Source organism: Pseudorasbora parva, chromosome 12, assembly GCF_024679245.1.
Source record: "Pseudorasbora parva isolate DD20220531a chromosome 12, ASM2467924v1, whole genome shotgun sequence".
Taxonomy (NCBI): Eukaryota; Metazoa; Chordata; class Actinopteri; order Cypriniformes; family Gobionidae; genus Pseudorasbora; species Pseudorasbora parva.
In genome coordinates, this window is record NC_090183.1 from 42,568,698 (window position 1) to 42,592,432 (window position 23,735).

Sequence of the window (23,735 nt, forward strand, 5' to 3'; positions counted from 1 at the left end):
AATAGAGTAATAATTTTAGATATGTATAAAACAGTAGTTCATTTATTAATTACGTCAAAGGTCCTCGAGGTGTCAGTCTCATAAGCGAAGATATATTTGGCCCATGTCAGCTAACACAGTCATAAATAAGCGGTAACACTTTAGAATAATGGTCACTAGTTAACAACATTAGTTAACATGAACTAATAATGAACTGCATGTATAAAGCAATTATTTATCTTTGTTAATGTTAATTTCAACATTCACTAATGCATTATTAAAATCTTGTTAACATTATAATAATAATAATAGACTTTATTTATAACGCACTTTTCATTCTGAAGAATCTCAAAGTGCTAAGTGCTTACACATTAGTTAATGCACTGTGAACTGACATAAACAAACCATGAACAGCTGTATTTTTTATTAACTAATATTAACAAAGATGAACAAATACAGTAATTAATGTACTGCTCATGGTTAGTTCATATTAGTTAATACATTAACTAATGACCATTATTCTAAAGTGTTACCAAATAAGCTTTTGTAGAATTCATTCAAAAAAATGTCATGAAGGATCATTATGTGTGATGCTCATATTATGGATGGAATATATTATACACATTTACAAAAGTTGTAACCATGAGAAAATTTGGCACTTTTTAATGCCCTTATTTGTTTACCTAATAAACTTTTAAATGACAATATCCTGGCCGGACTGCTGTTGTCAGTGATAGAAGTATTTGAAATTAACATGATTTCTTAATGTCTAGTGACATATCAGGGCATTTTATGATTCATTGAAATACATTTCTTACATACAGTTCCTTTAAAACATCACACTAATATTGTATATCTTTATTATCCACCAGGGTGGACATTTTTCTTTGACTCACCACCACCACATAAAATGTGTTATGAAAAATAAAACAGACATATTCACATTACATAAATATACAAATGTAATTAATAGCTGTGGATAGACACAAAGAAGACACCGTATTGCATTGTCAGACTCCATTTATTTATATTTGTGCATGTGTGTGTGTGTTTGACTGCAATAATCAGTTTACATAAACTATATATCATTTTTGGTTGTATTTTTTTTTCCTTTCCAAAAAGTAGAAACCATTTGTACAAACATGTTTAATCAGAGCTGCCAGGGATCATAACTTTTAGGCAAATAATACAGTAGAATTAGTTAAAGCAAATGTTGCAATATTCAGTGTAGAATTGCTTTCTTAATAAGGAACTAGATGTGCGTTTCAGATATATACAAAAAAAAAGTACAGTTACTTTATTACATCAAAGGATCCTCGAGGCCATGTATCAATCAGTTACATTTGGCCCACGTCAGCGAACAGTCATAAATAAGCTTATGTAGGATAGATCGTTCATTTAAATAAAGTCATAAAGGATCATCATGTCTGATGCAATGCTGCTGGCTTTACTGTGTGCAAAGGCCCTCTCGTGGTCAGTTTTGTAAGTGCGGCCTGACCTCACTGAGGTTGGCTTCTGGTTAGCAACAGCAGCATGAGCTTTTTAAACTCAGAGCCCTCATTCTAGAAGGTCGAGTCAGGTGCAGGTGTATGCTTTACTTGGGAAGGCAATGTATGGAAGACAAAAATTTGAAAGGTCACAACGATCTTTCTGCTTTTTTAGGTCCACTAAGATTTCTACATTCAAAGAAGACAATAAGAGCATAAGTACCAGCATCGATACAACTGCAGAATTTGCTTGGCAAAGATTTTTTCGGGTTTTCCTTACATGAAGAAAATATTCGATTTGAAAACACGGCAAATTACGAACATTAATTTGGCACAACAGGACATAAATGCCGTGAGAACACAAGTAGTGTTTCGAATGAGCAGCCATGCACAAATGAATCCCTGAAGTTAAAGCACCCTGGGTTTGTAGACTCAGATTAATGTTTAGGCCTGGTAAGTTAGCCATTAACTACACAAATCTGTGTCAATGTGTTCACAGTCTGCATGCAAGCACTTGCAGTGGGATGCCAGAACGGTCTTGTTCAGAACGGTCTTGAACTGTTCGACGACTGGTTCCTTCGTGTCAATCGGAGCAGAACCACGATTTCAGAAGTATAGATAGCTAGATTTCAGATAGCTATACAGAAAAATAATCTCTTTAAGTCTATGTCTTTTCATGCTTCCAGGGTACAGTTGGTCAATTGAGTATTCAACGAGATGGTTTTGCAATTTTCTGTCGCAATGTGTCGCTTTCTACTTTGTTTACGGGCAATGTCACACGCAATAGCCAAAGCTCCGCCTTTCAGGAACCGCACAAAGTTCTCGCCCACAAGTGGACCCATGGCATACATCCCTTGTTCCTTCACGCTCTCATACGTGTATGGATCCACGTCTAACGGGTTCCTCCGACAGCTGATTGGCTCTTCGGAGTCCAACCCCAGTGGGCGACCATGTTCTGGGAGGAATGACAGGTTAGGATGGGCACCAATCAAAACGAGTGCCATTGACACTTGTAGTACAGTCTGTAGCCCTCCCTCATCCTCTAGCACACACTTGCCATCCGGTCTGAAGGCAACCACACGGTGTTTTGGGTAACTGAGGTAACCAGGGTAACTGGGTAAACACGGGTTGGTGTTCTCAGCAGGTGACGTAATAGGCTGGTTGGACAGATTAACCACCATCTCACGCACTTTGTGTTGCTGTTGACTCATCATCTGGTGCACTTTGTGGTACTCAGGGTAGAGGAGTTTGGGCAGTTGGTTGAAGATGAGCGCCGGATCGCTTACAGGTCGTCTAAAGGCGTGATATACAGGCGTGTTCAAGTGGTGGGCCGCGAGAACGGCATCTGCCGCCGTCAAGCCAGCGCCGACCACAAGAACAGGCTCTGAGGCGCGGTCCAAACGGCCTGAGGAAATGGCGGCCTCCAGCTCCCAGAAGCTGTGGCACACGAAGGGAAGGTTTTCGCCTTCCACGCCGAGACGGGCTGGGATGTCGTGGGTTCCTGTGGCAAGCACCACGTTCTCCGCGTATACAGAGAAAGGGACTTCCATTGCTTCCTTTCCTTCACCGTCATTTGCTCTTATCTGGAGGCCTTGGATCTTCCAAACGGAGCGATCAGATTCCAGGGAAACCCGAGAGACTGAGGTTACGGTGGTGCCGCAAGCAAAGCTCCTCTCCAGGCCCATTTTAGTCACATAGTGCTGGTAGTAGGACGCAATCTCAGCTGGCGTGGCCCGGTCATTACGTAAATTTCTACATGCACAAAACACACAAACATTCGGTTTCATCATTCTGGTCATTTCTAACTTCATTAAATATAATAAATGCATGATGCCTCATTTATTCACAAAAAAGCACCACTTGCAAAAATAAAACAAAATAATGACCTTGGTTGAGACAGATTAGCTTAAACAAATATCTTAAAAGATTAAATTTTCGTACTTTCGTTTATCTCTCATCCAGTCCTTCAGCTTCAAACCAGGAAGTTCCATCCAGTTAGCGAGGCTGAGAGTCAACATTGAGCCCTCCATTGCCTGCAGGCATAAAGAATAATAAACAACATCATTCTTGATATGAAGCAGCCCTAAGAATAACATAACATCTGATCAAACTGGTTCGAAAACTCAATTGAAAATAGTGTTGAAGTTGCCTTCAGACACGCACATTTTAGATCACATGGGTGCTTTTCCCACAGGGCTGTACTTCTGTATTAGAGTGAACACATTCAAGTCACTTCTGAACATTTTACTGTGTTTTTTTTGTTGTTTCTGTAATGTTTAATGGTGATTCTGTTTAAACTTTAACTATAATACAGTAAAATATATAATTCACATGCTGATTACATATAAATTATATCAGTGTTTAAGGCATTGCAACAAATACAACACATATTATATTTTTTTACATCAAATTGTATTTAGATTTTGTAGTGCAACATGACCTGGACATTTATTTGTGACATTAAAAAATATATAGTTTCCTGAAAAAGTGAGCAATATAACCGCTGAGGCTTAGATCAGAAGCCAGAAGAATTTTAGGATTGGTTACTTACATGCCAGGCCCCTCCAGGTGGTCCCTTTCCCAGTACAAGGTGGGGAGTGGCCCTTTCCGGCTCATGTCGCCATATCAGCGGGGAAGCGCAATCCACCCCAAAGTCGCCATCTGGAAGGAGGAGTGCATCGAAGAGCACAGCCACAGGGTTTGAGGAGCGGCCCTCCACACCCTCACACAGGTATTCCAGATCCTACATGCACATATTAAGACAAAACTGTTTTCTTGTATTTGAACATAAGAATGTGTGCATTTTGCAGAAATTCTCATTAATGATATTCACTAATCTTGGGAACAGCCCATGTATACTTTTGGTGAAAGCCAACTTATTTTAATCACCACTTGTTATGTAAAGAGGTGTGGTAAATGTGTGTTGAGGGATTAAGTGTGTGAATTACCTGGTCAAGCAAAGACAGATTAGCATTCTCCGTCAGTTTGTTATGCAAAATCGGGTTGGGATGGAAACCATTGGGGGAAAGATAAGGTGTGTAACCCGACAGCAAATAAGAGAGACAAATCCCAGATGGGCCATTACCTGTTAAAAACAAAAACAAAGTAATGCATATGAATACTGAATGCTCTACAGTAGACCTTTTGACATCTCAGATGATTTTTGGTGTGCAAATTTAGATGTTCAGACTGCGCATCTCTCTGAAATTGGACATTAAATGGACAGTTCACCCAAAAACGAGATTTCTGTCATCATTTACTCAACCTGTATGAAATTCTTTCATTTGCTGAAAACAAAAAGATGATGTTTTGAAGAATATGGGAATATGCAAGTCAATGGGGTCCATCAGTTGTTTGGTTGCCAACATTATCAAAATATCTTCTTTTGTGTTTAGCAGAAGAAATGAATTCATACACTCGTGCGTCAGGGTGTGTTAATGATATGTGTCTAATTAGAATTAGACCCCATTGACATGCATTATACGAGCAATGGTTGGAGTTAAAAATCTTCATTTGTGTTCTACTTAAGAAAAACACACCTACATCTTGGATGCCCTGGGGGTCAGCAGATAAACATCACATTTTCATTTGCGGATGAACTATCCCTTTCAGATGGTAAAGCTTTTTTTTTTAATTTCCATGCAAGTGATGTGGGTATGTGAATGGCTGGTAAGAAATATTTACGACCAAAATTTTATTTTCCACTTCACGCCTGTCATCAGCACATCCATTTTGTGGCATTTAAACTAAGGTAAAGGTTTTAAACCGAAAGCACAACGCAATTATTGGCAGCTGTAAGAATGATAAAAGTAACCAAAATTGTGAATATACAAAAATCCAAGGAGTGGTGGATGTTCAGAACATTGTAATCAACAGGCGTACCAATTATGCTGAGCTTTCTGCAGAGTTCTGCATGCCCAGATTCCATTTGAGCCTGTCCATTAGTTAATTTTGGACCTTGGCTGCAATACAACATTTCAAATTGCTCACAGATGTACAAAGATGAAAATGAGAAAAAGAAACAATCAAGAATAGAGATCTCTGGCATGCATTAAGAGTTGTGATTGCTCATGGAAGAGATAGCGTCACATGAACTCTCTAAACACACTTTAAGCTTAAAAAACTACAAATATATAGCCTAATGTTGACTCTTACCGACAATGACAACAGGCAGGATATCCTCAGAAAATGTGTCTTTGTTGTACAGCTCCATAGTGGCTCTCCTGTCACATGCAAATAGAGAACAAACGGGAGTTGCATAAGCTATCAACATAACCATAAAACCCCCTCCCAAGATACACAATACCAGGTCACTATATCCTCTCCCCTTCCATGATGGTCATGACCAATAATAATAGTGACTAACACTTGCCCCTTCTATTAGATAACCCTGATATAATCTGCATTATAGTAAGGCAGGCTGTACGCTTCAGCCAATACTTATGAATCAACCTAAGTGTTTTACATAACAGGAGAGGTTGGTTGTAACCATGACTGGGCAGATTTTTTTTTTTAAAGTGACAGAGCCTCTCTAAACCTGTTCGCGCCACAGTCAACACTGCTGAGTCACTCAAAATGGTCATAGAGACACCTTATTTTGCCACTTTCTCAAATAATCTTTAAATATAAGCTCTGGTTTTGTTTCACTTAAATATATAGGTTGTTGACAAAGAAGCAGTAAATAAAATAATGAAAAACTAAAATGTAAAAAAAAATGTAAGGGGTTACTAACTTTGCCAATTCTTTCAATGTTTTTGAACATATTTATTTAAATGTAAGGGACCTAGAAAGAATTATGAATATAGGGATGTCCCACCGAAGGACAACATTTTATAGTGCTTCCAAAAAAAAAGTTAAATATTTGAACAAATATGAGACAAAATCTTACCACGTGCACGTCATGGGGCTTCACAGTAACATGACCTTTAATGAGGTCCTTCAACTAATTAAACTAGTGATACAAAATGTGTCAAGTTGCTACGTTTATAGAAATATATGGATGAAAAAAAAAAAAAAATCATTTACTGAAATAGACCCTTGTAATAAATACCTGAGGTGTTTATTAACATGTGTATGCTTTTTTTTATTCATAAAAGTTGTAATTCATTGAACCAGTCTTGAGACAGTCACACCATAGGACACTATTGCGATTTGGCTCAAAAATGTAAAAGATCTAAAGACAACGCACTTCTCTTTATATTGTCACGTCAACAGCACATATATAATGCACATAACTTTAGTTTAGAGACTGAATGAAGTCCAGGGGGCGTGTGTGGGTCTATGGAGTACGTGAGAGACGTTTTCTGTGTTCTGGACAGTTTATGAGGCTACTGTTAAAAATCATGTCTATGTCCAACTCATAAAAAGGGAAATGTGTCAATGTCATTCAAGTTCAAGAGAGTGTAACGTAGATTCAAAGTGTGGTAACGCACTGACCAACGTGTAAATTAGGGGGGGAATTCTAAAACTGCACATTTTATCTCACATTTAAGACACTAGTAGTAGCTATTTCCTTCAAAAACTAAATAAATATATAAATAAATCGCTTTTTAAAAGTGGGGCACAGTGACAGCGAGATGCGTGCACGTCAGTTCTGAAGTCCATTCAAGGAACTAAATCGTACTCTTTCACACGTGCCCTAATTTAAATACGGTTATTTATATGTGTACTGTTGCTTTTATTAATATTCGCTCATACTTAACGATTTTCTATTTGAGATAACGTTACACAGAAGTTTCCAGAGAGAACGACTTACGTTTCCCAGCGACGGTTTCGCCGTTTTTTTTCACCGGTCGCAGTGTGAGCCCCCAGCCGATAGGATGCGCGAATATCCTGATCAGACACCGAGACTGCAGGTCAACGGGATCGCATTTACGGGAGATTACACGAACGCCGGTAACCGTTTGATGCGTAACCCAGATGCTCGTGCACGTTCATACGCGTGCACTGTGTCCAGACTATGGTCCAGACATGCCCACACGAGACAATTTCCATATCCGACGACGGACACATTATGACGCGACACCAAATTAATGAAACAAGAACAAAGATGAGATATGATTTAAGAGATGAGATGGTACAAGGTATGATGGAATTAATGACTGGTAACGCTTAGTAATGTGACACTGGCGTGATGATGGCTCGAATGTAAAAACCACCTACCTTTAATGCAAATATCCGAGATCCAAATAAGACACGCTTCACTTAAGACAGCAAAGTCTTCACTGTGCAAGCTGCAAAATGATTTTAAAACAAAAATAGCTTCCTCCCGGCTGTACAGTGATGCCGCACCGTTTGGTCCACGACACTCGACTCGTGCGCCGCTAACGGGTTTTATAATTCTTCATAGTCCGGCCCATACGAACCAATCATCGCAAGGTGTAAGATGTGACGCTCATGATTGGTGCAGTGCGGGTTGACGTATAGGCGTCTTGTGGCTTGTAGTTTTCCACTGACTGACAATGATCTCATCCCTGATTGGCCAGAATCCTGCTGTCACTCTTGATCAGCCAATAGGAAACCGCAGCAGCTTGTGCAGTGTGGCTGCCTTCGCTACCATTTCACCTTCCTCAAAGAAAAATGATTACCTTTTTTGGCCCCCTAAACAATTGTTAGCCTTTCTTTTGTAATAAAAACGTTAATAATTTATGGAAGATTCTTTATTCACAAGATATCTAAACATTTATTTATTACAGATTTGTAAATTGCTTCATGACTGACAACAATAAGAAACTATTAAGTCGATCAATATCCTGTTTATGACTGGGGTAATATAGTTACTAGGCTATAAGTATCTCAGCTTCTTCATATTACGTTCAACCCCTTTGTTAATTTATATTATTGTTTTGAACTCCATGCTTCTTGTAAAGTTAAACTATATAAACCAATATAAAATATAAACTACCAATATTCATATTTTTGTTAAACCATTGTACGTGACTGGGTGACATGCTTACTAGGTCAGGGGATGATAAACTTTTGGGTTACTTTATTTGACCCCCTCCCTTCTAAAAGAGAAAGAAAGTTTCCATTGTTGGGAACTAATTACTTAAATCCTCATTCAAGGCCTTTTCTCAGGGTTTATTTGGGTTTGCATGAACATTGTTGTTTTGTTATGAAAGGAGACTTTTTAATACTTGGTATATGGCAACAGCACATGCTAAGAAGTAGAACAGTGTCTAGAAATATGATCACATGTTTGAAAAAAGGATGTTGCAAGTCAGAAATGGTTTTTAGTTGGAAGAACAAATATAGGCTACTCTGGTATATTATGTATCAAATTCATATATCATGACATCTCTGAAGTATTTCAAAGAATACTATAGAACAACACGTTTCCATTGCAGGGGTTCTAAAATGGTATATAAAAATAAAATAAAAAAACACCTTCATTACATCATGGACTTAAAGCTTGCATAAGAGTTTTGGGGTGTGGGGAGGCTTTGTTCTGGGATATCTGCCAAACAATTTACTGAACGATATGGCAAGAGCACGCTGTCTTTTTTAACATTGCGACCCCTTTCATGCTGTACCTCACAGCTTCTTAAATTCTGTTGGCTAGTAGTCAGCACATGACTCAACAAGTTTCCAGGCAGGACGAGGGGCCCTTTTCAAAAGGCTCGCAAAAGCATTTTTCTTTAGTCTATCCAAGAGTCAACGGCACTCACAAAGAGAGTCAAGTCTGTTATCACAATGCATCGCTTCATCAGCTCAAGAGTGAAAGAATGGTGACATGGAAATCTGATTCAACTGGTCCTGTGTAGTTGTTATGGTTGCTCAGAAGTTATGTAATGCAACATTAAGCCAGTCCACACAGAAACCACTTGAGAATGCAAGAAAATGTGGTTTTAAGCAAACTTTAGTTTGAATACGTTGGTATAAGTCATTAGTTAGCATTAGATGTCATGTATTAAAAGCAAACAATCACTTTTTACAGCTTGAGTAGTGCAACGTACTGTTCATTTATTAACTTTAAATGTTAAAATTGTCTGTATGTAGAAATGAACAATAACCAAGATGAATGTATCCTGCAAAAGTATTGCTTATGATAATAGATAAATGTTAACTAATGCGTTTACTGTCATACACAACTTTATTGTGAAGTTTTACCAAACTTTGTTTCCAGTGCGGGAATGTAAGTTATTACATTGTCAAATAAAGCGATTAACTGATTTGACAGGTTTATCTGAAGATCAATATTTAAATGTAAATGATCTAAATAATAAAAACATAATGAAATCTACTTCATAACACTTTTTAATTATATACATTGGAAGAGGTGAAAGGACACCTAAGGGAGAAAACAATTATAATGCAGAGTCATTCTGACTTTCATGATATGTGAACATTGTATGGACTTGCAAAAAATGATTGCAGTGTAATTTGTGGCAAATGCAAACCAGCAAGTCCCACAGTAAATTTTATAAATGTTAAATCCACAAAATAAACCCTTATTCTGTGTTAACATTGGTCCACACTAAATCGAGTTAAACCTATTCTTTAGTGTTACTTTTTTTTTACACTTGCATAGAATTAAAAAGAACTGCAAGTGTTCAATACAGTTTAAAATGATATACATAAAACATGACTCATTTTTTTGTCAGTTGAGTTTGTGCTGAATGTATATAATGCTAAATCTCTTCATTTCACTCGACAGCTTAAATCTGAGTCAGAAGCAGGTGTGGCCGTGTTGATCCATTTCAACATTTTTCTATAATGTCTTTACTTAAACATTTCACTGTCATTCATCAGATATAGACTTACAACAAAGCTTGCGTTGACATGAAGTCAGGTACAACCCTTTTGCTAGAGTTTAAAAGAATGCTTTTGCAATATAGGCGTATAGAATATGTGGAAAACTTCAAACTTTACAAAGAAGCCTATGTGTTATTTCATTTAAGTCATGATTTCAGTAATATGCTTGACCTGTGACAAATAATACTTGCTGACATGGGAGATTATACTTCTTGTTTTATCGATGAAAATCCATGACAGGCTTAAATTGCACTTTTACCGTAAAGAATAAGATCATAAGATTAAAAATCTAACAAAACAACACAACTGAGAAATAATCTTTATTGGCATTTTAAATCACAAAACCAGTGTCTTGACATCCTAAACTCTCCTTTTAGACAGAAAGAGGAATTAGAGTGATGTAAAATGGAGGTCATGTAATGCGTAATACTTCAGTGTGCACATTTCTGATCCGACGCATTGAAAATAAATGAATCCTGAAAAAAACGTTGAAGTATTTAAAATTTCATTAACAACTGGAAAGATTCCCTGCAGTTCCTTCTCTGATGCAAGCAGGAGAAAAGCCCTTAATCGTGCCAACCAGACATTTTCACATTCCCAGTCTGTTTAAATGTTTCTAGCTCGGTACCGATAGCATATTTATGAACTTAAGTCTGTGTAACACTTGTTCATCTAAGGTAAAACAGCAGGGGAGAAAAATAATCACGAATAAATGAGGTCTTAGTATCAGCTAGTTCAACTTAAAGACTAACCGTTTACTTATGGTCAGTGAAAAAAAAGAAGAAATTCTTGATTTCCAGCAACAATATCTAAATAGCAACAAAACAAAAAAAATATTTACTTTCACAATTTCACAATGTCAATTTGGTAACACTTTACTTTAGCCTTTATGAGTAATGTGCTATAAAAGTATTATAAATGCATTAATTATGGCTTGGAATACACCTTTAATTCATTGTGTGATCTCATGAATAATTATAACCACAGTTATAATACAGCTTTAGGAAGTATAATGTATTTATACACGACAAACTACCAATTTTCAGATTAAATCTGTGAATATTATAATGCATGTTAACTTTAATTACAATTATTTATGAGAATATATAAATCATTATAACACACATTATGAATAAGCTTTAAGTAAAGTGTTCATTTCTTACCTTATTAATTTAATTTTTAGTTTTAAGCATAAATTAAACATGGTTTAAAAGTATAGAAAAGTATTTCCCAATATGGTGAGAAAAGTAAACTTAATTGAAAATAAATTCTGTGAAAATCTTAATTTAGCTTATTTTTACTCAAAATCAAGACAAAAATTATTAAGCATTATTAAATTTTAGTAACAGTTAATTTACAGTATGATATACAATACTGATGACAATTTAGTTAAGGAAAATACATTTGCGTTATACAGTAAGTATGTCAAATAAGGTCAAAAAGGTACGATAAGGACATCACTGCATGTCGAAATAAAACGGCAAGCATATGTTTGTAAACCTTCAGTATCTACATCTTTATGACATTAGAGATGACTTCCACACACACTAGACTTTGGATCAGGTGAGCTCATAACCAAAGCCACCCGGATGTTTAAACCGTTCTACCTGGCCAAAGGGCGATTATTAGAAGAGTCTGGAAACAATAGACAATGGAAAATTACATCATTTAAGGACTACAAGGAAGGTCTGACCACGAGAGGGCCGAGACGAACAGGTGTGCGATCTATCAAATCACGTGTCCGGGAGTTAGATCAAAAGCACAGATCAAAGTAAATCCAGCCGGTTAATTCCTAATCCCCAAGGAAATCATTAAATCAGAACAATGACCGCGATTCAGACCATCACCAATTAAAAAAAAAAACTAAAAACAAATTGCAGTGCAGTTTAATCCCTCATTCTGTAACATTAAACAAACATACAAAAAGCACCAAATCTGAATATTAAAGCATTCAAAGAACATTCGAACAACCGCCTCTTGATGTCGGACTGTCTGCTAAAACATCCACAGAGTGAGGGATCAGTCAGTTCGGGCTGGCTGCAGTCAGTTTGTACCATCACTGCACATTCATATTACACCCTCTGCTGACCATGACTTCAAACTGCACGTCCAACTGAACAACCTCCCTGTTTGAATGGAGTTTAATAAAAAAAGCAAAACGTTTGAAACAGAGAAAGACAGCAAGCAAACCTTTCTACCCACCTCTTTTTCATTACATCATTCATGGGAGCCAAATAAAGTAAAGTAAAGTTCCTGTATCACTCAGATACCTTCAGTCGGCCCGGCCCCATTATTAAAAAGTCTCTTAGAAAACAGCTTTGGTCCAAGAGGGGGTGTCAACTTCCAAACATGAGGTAAAACTCTCAAATGTGCACAAGAAAAAAAGAAAGAAGAGGCTAATTGAGGAGAAAAGTAGTGTGAATGGAAAGATAAATAAAAAAATGAGTAAAGATATGGGAGTGTGAGGCAGTCGGTGAGATCTCGGAGTCCCGTGAAAGAAGGTCACTTTAACACTAGAGTGGCTTCAGTGCCGTCTTCCTTCTTCAGGTAGAGGCCGTGTGTCAGGTGATGTTCTCGACGCAGGTAGGCATAGAAATAATCTGACACCAGGAGGATCTGTGGTGGCATAAACACACATGACATCGTTCATGTATTCTGTAAACTTTACTGTGAATTTGCATAGTAGCTCACTCAATGAACTTTTACTTTCGTTATAACAAATATGTTAGAGGTCATTTATAAAAGAAACCGCATGCTTTAAATTCCCACACGCTAAGTCGGATTTCTCTACAAAAAATATGCAGGTATGAGGTAAATGTAAAACAAAAAACAAAAAAAACAAGACCAATTAAAGCCAATTTAAGGAATAAATTGAAAGGAACATAACACGTAAATATGTTCTTTAAATGTAAGTGTCTAATTTTCAAAGTTTGAAAATATTCCAACAGATCTACATAACTTTATACTCACTGCAAATCTGATTTGAAATGAGCTGTGTTGTAAAAAGCACTAAATAAATGAAGGTGCCTTAATTTGACAAATAATCGCTTAAAGTTTGAGATTGAAAATCTTGGGATCTTGTGGAAGTGATTTTGTGATTTAAACAAGAACAAATATCTGTCAAAGTGTTTATAAAAATCAACTTAATTCAAATGTTTCATACCCAACGACAGATACAGTATACATTTAGTTACATTTCTCAGAAAACAAGACTTCATTTCTTCATTTTCATGTCAAGTAAATTTATCTTGATTCAAGGATTAAGGATTTACTTTGTACTGGAAAACAAAACTCCTGAGGAAGAGCATATTATTTTTGCAGTGCGTGCAATTTAATTTTGCTATTAAATGTAGGGCCCTATGAAATGTTTCATCTATTTTTTGTTTTTATAGTTTATTCTGTTTTTAATTTTGACTGACTTTCATTCATCTTGGGAACACAAGAAATATTTCTGTCCCTCCATTGATAGTCTAAGCAACTACCACTTTGACACTTCAAAAAGTTAATAAAGAGATTGTAAAACTAATCCATATGAATCAAGCAGTTTATTCCAAATCGATCCCAAAAGCGAGAGACTCGATTGATTTATATGATGAACGAAACTATGGATTTGTGGGTTTGAAATGACATTAGTGTTAGTAAATGATGACAGAATTTTTGGGTGAATTATCCCTTTAAGTGTTCATAAAAAAATAAAAATTCCATGAAATTCTGCATTAAACAGTAAATTTTATTTTTATGAATGGACTATTTCACCCACGTTTTTCTGCATTACAGAAATCATAGGCCCTAATTTAATGTCATGATAGTGAATTTAAAACTTTCTGCTCTAATTTAAGTCATTTTTAAGGCCTTGAATTATGAAAGGTCAAACTAAGAATGTAAGACTTTTTTAAGAGCTGCAGAAACCCTGATATGGGATTTGTCGTCACACACTGTGAAGCAAACGTGAGGTGCATGTGCCTCGTGTGTAAGGCGTGCTGCCAACAGTCCTAGATAACCTAATCCGGGACTGAGCTGAAATGAATAGTTAATCAATAATGAAACCTTGTTCCTACATACATTTTTCCACTCACAATTTTTTTGGCCAAGTAGCTGTAAACACTATTGTATCCAACTTTTTTAAACATCAAAAGCTAGGAGGGGATAACTGCTGCTATATTTGCAGTTAACCTTAAGTATTTCAATTTTTTAGCCACGCATTGCAATAGGACCTTCGTTTTTGCAACCTTACACCAGGTTTTGTGTGCTACCTCCAAGAGCACAGGGAAATATCTGGCATCACAGGCTTCTGTCAAAGTCTAACGAAAACTGACTCTGTCATAAGGCTAAGAACTAGAAGAAAACTTCCTTTTTTGTATTCTGCATGCCGAGACACGTTTCCAGCTAAATTAACTGGCTTTTTTTCCCAGTAACTCCCCCCAGACCTGTTGCTGTCTGCGTTTCCGTTTCGGTCTAATGCTGCCTTCACCTGCTTTCGGATATGTGATATTTCTGAAGTCGTGATTATGAGCTCATTGCATGCAAGTTTCGAAATTGGAGGGCGTTCATGTGCTATTTTTCACCTAGGAAACTCGTATTTACGATAATTCTGAGAGCACGTGAAGGCAGCATTAAGTACCATGAAAATTATTCAAATTTGTCCAGGGCGTAGGACTGCGTGCGACTTTCCAGTTCCCGCTGGATTTCGTCCTCCGCATATAAGCTTTATAAAGCCTGAACCTCGTCTGTCAATCGGTCGTATTTTGATTCCATTGTTGATTCTAATAGCAAACAACCTTTAAAAATGGTGGTTGAAATAAAATGCTGCGTCAACCCAACCAAACAGCATGTTCAGCGCCCATGTCTCACCCGCAAATGTTCCTGAAACTTGCAAAAGTACTACCTCGTGAGCAGGGACTTTCTGGGGGGGGGGGGGACTTTTTTTTTTTTTTTAAGGAAAAAAAGTCCCTGATTTTTACCATTTAGACTCTGTTCCCTGTGGTCGAAACACACAGAGTACCAGCCCAAAGTCTCTAGTTTACTGAGGAAAGTTCCTGCGGTGGAAACGAAAGATGGCCAATCGTTGCTATTTCTGTGGTCGTGGCTCCTAAATGGTGGTCCTACGTAGTACAGTGAGAGAGGTTCAAAGACGGCCAATCACGCTCTTGCGATAAATGTCAGACAGTTAGAAATGTATCACGATCATCTGACAGCGTGTTTGCTGCTACGACTTACGTCTACTGACTAGCGATAAACATGCAACATCAAATGGCGCTTTGATCGATGCACTATGGGACTAACACTACTTCAAGCTCCATTTGCAAATTTGACATGCCATGTTGGCCTCTTTTCCCGAGCCATTTAGTGCACATGAAAAAAAAACAACACAAGTGTGATTAATCTTGCTCTATTTGTTTAACACTAGCACATGCTGATGACATTTTAATCTTGATGATTCAATAGGTGTTATAATCATACAGTCTACATCCGTCGTACCCAAGTTCATTAGATCCATGTTGTCACTGTGATTGTAATGATTGTATAGAACTGCTGAAATTGCACAGTCTGTAGCAGGTATAACATATCAATATTTATTTTAGGTGATGTGGCTTGTCAAGATCCCTTTACCTGTCCAAAGTTGAAGAGCAGCGTGATGGCGTAGTAGAAATTAGAGTTGGCACTGCCGGCGTATATCCACAGATGCCAGAGTACAGGAAAGAGCGCTGAGCACGCCAACAGCACGCATGACACCAAAAAGATGTTTCTCAAAACTGAGATAGAGAAAGAAATAAAAAAACAATCATTTCTACAATTCACACCATGCTTCTGATTTCATTCAAAAAGCTAGCAAGCAGACTTCAACTCACTCCACTTGCACAAAAAAAAGAAGAGTGCACATCTTTGCAGGCTTGTGTGGAATCGGTGCACAGAATTTTACTGAAAGCGCTGCAGGCATTGAATAACTCATTCACAAAGTTTGTCTACCAATACACATTTCTTTATTGGCATCAATGGTTTTGTGAAGAAACTCTAATATCCATGGAACCTTTTCATTGAACAAAAGTTGATTTATAAAGGAATGGGGTTATGTAGATTTTTGTTATGTTCTTTACACAAAGACAAACGTGGTTAGTTTAAGAACTCTGAATGGTTCTTTGAAATTTTGGGGAACCAAAAAATAATTACATTGCATCATTGCAAAAAGTTTTTTTAATTCAAAATCCATATAATTCTGCAGATTTTCCTATAAAATTACTGCATAAAATATGCAAACAGTACACACGTTTTTTGTAAAGATGCATTAGAAAAGTGTTAAAAATGACACAGTATTGAATATATACTCCACATTTTATTAATTAACACAAACCCAACCAAAGAACACATAAAAGAAATTACACTAAATGATATTTTTGCTCAATCTACACTATTATAAGCTACAGTACCATTGAAAAGTTTGAGGCTCTTGCGCCTCGTTCAGACTGTCAGTCCAAATCCAAATCTGATTATATTTAGCAAGTGTGAACAGCAAAAAAATCTAATGTAGTTTTGAGCTACAATCATATGTGCTTTGAAATCCTATTCAAATTGCATTTCTGGAAATCCGTTTCAGTCTGACTGCTCTGATCCGATTTCTCGGGCCACGTAAAACCTAAGTGACCATTATGCTCACAACGGCTACATTCACTGCATCAAAATACAGTAAAAATGGTGATATTGTGAAAAATTATTAGGACTTACAAGAATAACTTTCTATTTTATTATATTTTAAAATATTTCCATACCAACTTAGATAACGCATATTATGATAAACAATATTTTTGCAATTAATTGCTCTCTAGAATGACTAGCAATAATCAACTGGTTCATGGTTGACGCAATTGACTTTTTACCTTTTATTGATAAAAAAAATCTTTGATATGGCCAAATTTCCTGAACCCGTTAACATATTTAATTGAAAAGAGACTCACATCGGTAGAGGTGACTCCAGGCTGGCAAAAATGCCATGTAGAGGGCGACATCTCCCACGGTGGGGTACGACTTAAAGATGGAGATGATGGCAATCTGCATGAAGATGAGGAACACTGGATGCTCCCTGTGTGAACGGGGATACACATGCTAAGTGAATGCATCGCTTTATGTATTGCCCATGTTCAGCCATATGCAGGACCTACTTGAGTTTGATGGAAAGCGGGATGGTGTAAAAAAAGACATTGATCTGGAACACGCAGATGAAGAAGAGACGAAAGTGCTCAAACATCTCTGCGAAGAAGTACCAGAAGAGTCCGATGTTTGGAGTGAGGTCTGGAACAGAAAATCTGTGGAAAACACACACAAACACACACTGTAGAAGACATCTGAATAAGCATCTGATGAAACATAACAGTGTGATGTATAACTGCTGACTGACATAAATCCATAGACAGAAGGGATGAAGTCCCAGGAGCCCAGGAGGAAGAAAGAGAGTCCAGTGATCACCACCAGACTGCCCAAATATATGAACGCATACTGAAGAGTGAAGAACCAGAAACTACTCCTCCTCAGGTTCACTGGGATGTACAGCCTCTGAAAGAAAGACACAGAGAGAGGGGTTTCACTTTTGGTCATCAGTGAATATGTTAACATGCACTCTCAAGATGTAGCTATAATAAAATATAGGCAATATTAAGATTAACTTTAATTCAAATTGATGCAATTAAGCTCATAATTATATGGCGACCAAAAGTGTGCATGTGCTTGATGATCATCATGTACGGTCACAAATATAGCAGTAAAGGGTTCATGTTGACAACATTGCATGACATGAATATAATTCAGTATATTGATGGTGGAAAACAACAAAATGGAGACACGTCAATGAAAAAAATCCAATAGGTCCATAGACATGTTTTGCATTTGACGCAAGTAGATTAAAACAGTGGCAAGTAGCATACCTCCTGTGTGTGAGTTTATCATTTAACCAATGGGCAAATTTGGCCAGGATGCCGGGGTTACACATCTACTCTTTTTTTGAAAGACTTCCTGGCATTTTTAATGACCACAGAGAGTCAGGACCTCGGTTTAACCTCTTATCTTATTACAGTATAGTGTTCTCGTCACAACACTGGGTTGCTAGGAACCACACAGACCAAAGCGTGAGCGCCCCCTACTGGCCTCACTAACAGCAACCGGGTTTTCCCAGTTGGTCTCCCATCCAGGAACTGACCAGGCTAATTATTGGAAATCCCATTATTAATGCACATGGTGAAATGGTATCTGCATTGCTAACTCTCACCTGCAAGAGGAACAGAAGTGCAGGAGCAAACAGGGTCAGAGGATAGATGGACTGATATGTGGCCAAGGCCAACATTATCCCGCTCAACAAGGCACTACCTAAAAAAAATACAGACAACAACCCCGTATTTAGTAAACCTATACATCTACAGACATAATGCCATGTTCTTTAAATAGTAGTAACGTATGACCTTCTTGCACAAATCAAAGACTGTTGAAGCTAAATGGGTTTCCGATTGATGTGTGCTGATCTCGGTCATTCCAGAATAATTTTTTTTAAAGGGAAGTTGTTCTAAATCCTGCCGCGCCACAGAGCGCCATTTCAAGGCTTTATATTAAAAGTATATTATCGTTAAGGTATACTGATTTCACCCTTTGCTACAAGACACATTTGTTTTACATTCTGAGTTCAACAGCTTGAATAAAGTCTAAACATATTTTGGGGAAATGTATAATAAACGTAGCCTTTTAAAATGTGCGCGTCCTGTGTGCGATACCTGAGACGCTGCGTGGCGCGCCGCCGAGCTCCGCGTCCCGTGTGCGACCCCCTTAAGACTGGTGACCCAAAAACATGACACTTTCACTGAAATGCTTCATAACTAAATATCTCAACTTCTTTGCATGTTTACAAATTCTAGACCTATTTTCTAGAGCCGCATAAAACGATAAAGTGATCATTTCGAGTTTTTATGTGACAATTTTGTTTCTCACATTTCTAGAAATAAATATCCGAATAACAAGATATAAACTTTAGATATCCTGTCTTTCCCCCCCTTAGAATTGCATTTATATCACCCAATTCTGACTTCTTCAACTTGCAATTGCAAGAAAAAAAATCAGAATTGTGAGATATGCCTAAAATTTCATTTTAAATTTTACCTATATAAAATGTTATAGGTTTAAATATTATTTCATGCTGTAACTGCAAAGCTATTATGCCCCTATGAACTGCATATATGAATATTATGTAGATCTGTTGTTTACATCAAATCCACACATTAATAGTAGACTAATCATCGCCGGTTTCAGGTTTCATCAGTCACGTATCATTAAAAAGCACGTTGTGTATTGTAAATAATATATTGATATACCTTAAAATAATTGTGTAAGTATTAAAACAATAAAAACGCAAACGGGCAAAAAATGCGTTTTAAGTTTAGAAACATTTTGAGTCCCCCGCCTCACAGTGGCTTGGTCCACCACACACCTCACCTACACACACACACAGTCCAGGGGGATAGAACAAAGTTCTTTAGTAGTTGTAAACTTCAGTAAGGCTATTTTATTCACTTTATAAAAGTAAAAATGACACATTTAAAAAAATAAAATAAAATAATAATAATAATAATATATTATATATATATATATATATATATATATATATATATATATATATATATATATATATATATATATATATATATATATATATATATATTTTTTTTTTTTTTTTTTTTTTTTTGATATTTTAGTGATTATTGTTGTTTGGTAGCACCCACCCATGTCTGTGGCTTGCAGCTATGAATGTCTGTGTTTAGCTTCAGAGCATCTTTGTTGACGGTACTCTTTAAATATGAAGCCCATCTCTTTTTCGTTCCGATTCTGACATCCAAAGGCACAAAAATACATTTTTTTCCAATTTGGTGGATTTTGCCCATTTTCCTCCACTTGTGAGCACTGTTTTTCTGCCACCACAATGCACGCACAGCTGCAAATGACGTAACATGACGTCGACTCAAAATTGGTCTATACACTAGCATTCAGAAGGTTTTGAAAATAAATCTCTTATGCTCATTAAGGATGGATTAATGTGACAGTAAAAACAGTAATATTGTGAACTATTATAACAATTTTAAATAACTGATGGCAAAGCTGAATTTTCAGCATCATTATTCCAGGCTTCAGTGTCACATGATCCTACAGAAATTATTCTAATATGATGATGAAACATTTCTGATAATTATCTATGTTGAAAACAGTTGTTTCAGGTTTCTTTCATGAATATAATTTTTTGTAACATTATTAAGCATGTACTGGTCAATTTAACGCATATGCTAAATAAAAGTATGAATTTCACACCAAAAAAAAAACTTGTATCGTGGATCTATGATATCAAAATGCAACGTCAAGACAATACCATTCCAATACTTAGGGAGTTTTGATTTGAAGAAGTTTGGCCCAAAGAGAACACTCACCTTTTAATGTACAGAGAATGAAGAGTGCAATAATGGCATTGTTCAGCCCACAAGTCGACTTTGCCACACAAGACAGGATGGTGAAGGGGTTTAACAGATAACTGGAAGACAATTAGTCCAATGAAAATGCATGCCTTGTAGTTTTCTGGCTGAAATAATTTATTTGAAAATAAAAAAGTGATTGCATAATCTTGATTTAAAGCTTGATCAAACGTACAACATGGCAACTTTGAGGGGGATGTAGAACATCTCCTTAGGAGAACGGAGGAGCTCCAAAGAGTCGGCGGGATACCGGTCCGATTCCAAGGCATATTTCTGTTTTCTAAACTACAAAACACACCAAGAGATATTTGAATCTATCTAAAAATAAATAATTCAATGCAAAAAAAGTTATAATAATAACAACAACAAAAAAACATAATAAAAGATTAGGCTCTAACTTCTGAAACATTTACAAACGTGTATTAAAAAAACAAGCAATAGCTTACCACATTCTTGTTATAAGTCTGGATGGACAGATAAAGAGCCACTGCTGTGATTCCATCTGCTATCTGGTGATATAATGTTAGACGTGTACGTTCCCATATGTGAAGTTTACACAAAAACACAAACACAGTAGGTCTATCAGTTGTATGTGAAATTTACAGCAAACTGGAAAATTGCATAGTAAAGCACATTTGGGATTTGTCCATACACTTGGATTTTTCCATTCAATGATGCATGAAAACAGGAAAGACAAACAACAAAATAAGGACTTACCATAAAAACAAGCTCTGCATAGTCGACCACAAAATGAAAGAGGTATATGATAAGGGGTGTCTGGAAGAAATAATAATAGTAAAAAAGCTGACATCTGACTATAGATTTGAAAATGTAAACTGTGTAAATCATAGAGAACTTACTTCATGAAACACATCTCCTGAGTAAGGCGAGACCCCGAGATCCAGCAAGGCAAGGCCCTCCACAACTGTTTAATCCACAAATCAAAATCAAGTTTATGCATTTAACATCTAAAGCAAAGAATCTGAAAAACATTTTGCATTGATGACATATACAATGTGACGTGCTATAATCCATCTAATACTATTTTACACAACATATAATTATTATATATGTAGTTTTAAAGAACTGTATTGATTATTTATATACCACTGAAATACTTAAAAAAAAGATTTTATATACAATTTTTAAATTAATCTTAATGTTTAAAGTGTTGATTTTAAAATAAATTAAATACAAATGAAATAAAAGTATATGTATTTATAATTCAAATAAACCACATACTGTGTAGTTAAATTATTAACAGTAATATCAGGTCTGTAAGGGTGTAAGGTCAAAAATCACATCACTTCAATGTGTTCATCAGTTTATAATTTTATATAACATGTAGTTTTTCACACTGTTTAAATATAACATGGATGATGATCATATGCAAACTTGATAGCAATTTGCGGCAATGCAATCAATACATTACAAGACAATGAAGAAATACTGTAACGTTAGTATATTGGTGCCACAACTGTGGAGAAAACTGCATATTCAATTGATGCTGAATTTCTGAGATGACATTTTACAGTAAACCGTAACGTTAATAACAATAATTAACTTAGAAACACTGCATGAAAACATGATGTGCTGTCAATATCTAAGCATATCTTCATTTGACAGCTCAGCAATGAGTCTGCCATCATCAATATACAGCCTCCCCATGCAGGAAATACACACGAACAAACCTCGTTTCCACGCATTCAAAGGCGACACCACCTCGACCCTTTCTGAAATGATTTCTGCTAAACTGGATCTGAATAAAACGGCTCTTATTGTTACAGCCACTATCAGCAGGAGTGTTAAAGGAGCCGCCATTTTTGTCGCGAGGAAGAAGCTGTCAGCGCGATGCACTCTGGGATATGTAGTTCACCACCATCTTCCTGCTTTCATAAGGATTCGAAAGGGAGAAGATTCATAAAGGGGAAAAATGAAAGCTTAGTTAGTAGGACGTAGTAGGAAGTTACAACTATTATTTTTTATAATACAGGCTACATTGGCCTACACAGCACAACACAGCAAATGGAATGTAAAGCACGACTGTGTGTCCTACATTAGCCCATTATCACTTTCTGAGAGATTTATTAACTGTACATTTGCTAAATTAGTTGTTGGCTATAATACCAGTCCAAACTACATGCAAATGTTAAGACTTTATGGTTTGATTTTCACAACACCTAAAAGTGTTCCATTTATTCTAGATGGACTACATATAGCCTATTTTCTTATCCAAAATAATACATTTTATTATGAAAATAGCATAAAATGTTACATTTTCATATCTTCTCAATTATTATAGGTTATTGTATTTGACAATTATTTAATCCAGTTGCTCAACAAACCATTTAGTAAACCTGTAACATTTGGTAAACATTTTAAATTTTTGTTTTATACTAAAATATCTAAATCCCATTTGTTGCACGGTAAACCGCAGAGCCTGAAAACCATACTTGAGTAAAAGTACAGATTCCTTACAGCGAAAATTACTCCATTACAAGTTACATGTCACCAATTTCAATAAAACCTGAGTTAAAGTCAGAGTATCTGATTTGAACAGTAAGTATTTGACTCATATGGGCTCAATGATATCCTCAACGCCTCAGAGACGTGCAGGTGAAAATAAGAAACTATTGATTTGTAATATGAGAAATGCATGTTTGTTTTCTAAAATCATAATAAAACCAAACACCTCAATACTGCAATAAATCAAGCTCGACACAACACAGCCTCTTAAACATACAAACTCTCAAGTCCCAGTTCAGCTCAAGTGCACAAAAAGGCCATAAGTAAACCTAGCCTATATCCTTTAGAAAGTTCTTGTCAATATAGTGGATAGATAAAATAATGTTAAGTAAAATTAAATAGTCAAAGTTTTCTTGCAACAGTAATTGAATTAAACAAACAACACAAATGTAGTGGAGTATAAAGTAGGCTACAATTGCTCAATGTAGTCAAGTAGAGTAAAAGTTGCTAATATTGATACTCAGTACAACTAAAGAAATTTAAGTACAAAAATAAACTT

At 36.3% G+C, this 23,735-nt stretch overlaps 2 protein-coding genes across 3 annotated transcripts; both read right to left on the reverse strand.

Moving 5' to 3' along the window:
* Positions 1-1,110: 1,110 nt before the first annotated feature.
* Positions 1,111-7,827, reverse strand: osgn1 (oxidative stress induced growth inhibitor 1). Of its 2 annotated transcripts, XM_067460389.1 has the most exons (6): positions 7,629-7,827; positions 5,622-5,689; positions 4,415-4,551; positions 4,018-4,209; positions 3,408-3,499; positions 1,111-3,218 (listed from the first exon to the last, which is right to left on the reverse strand). In XM_067460389.1, the coding sequence occupies exons 2-6, from the start codon at positions 5,677-5,679 to the stop codon at positions 2,141-2,143; spliced, it is 1,557 nt and encodes a 518-aa protein (XP_067316490.1). In that variant the 5' UTR covers positions 5,680-5,689; positions 7,629-7,827; the 3' UTR covers positions 1,111-2,140. The 2 variants fall into 2 exon arrangements, with proteins under 2 accessions (XP_067316490.1, XP_067316489.1); XM_067460388.1 differs by lacking the exons at positions 5,622-5,689; positions 7,629-7,827 and adding an exon at positions 5,349-5,581.
* A 3,203-nt stretch (positions 7,828-11,030) lies between these two features.
* Positions 11,031-22,555, reverse strand: pigu (phosphatidylinositol glycan anchor biosynthesis, class U). Its single transcript, XM_067458536.1, has 12 exons — positions 22,402-22,555; positions 21,571-21,635; positions 21,428-21,487; positions 21,157-21,219; positions 20,886-20,995; positions 20,669-20,769; positions 18,475-18,572; positions 17,611-17,765; positions 17,375-17,518; positions 17,171-17,295; positions 15,831-15,973; positions 11,031-12,836 (listed from the first exon to the last, which is right to left on the reverse strand). The coding sequence occupies exons 1-12, from the start codon at positions 22,529-22,531 to the stop codon at positions 12,723-12,725; spliced, it is 1,308 nt and encodes a 435-aa protein (XP_067314637.1). The 5' UTR covers positions 22,532-22,555; the 3' UTR covers positions 11,031-12,722.
* Between the last annotated feature and the right edge of the window lie 1,180 nt (positions 22,556-23,735).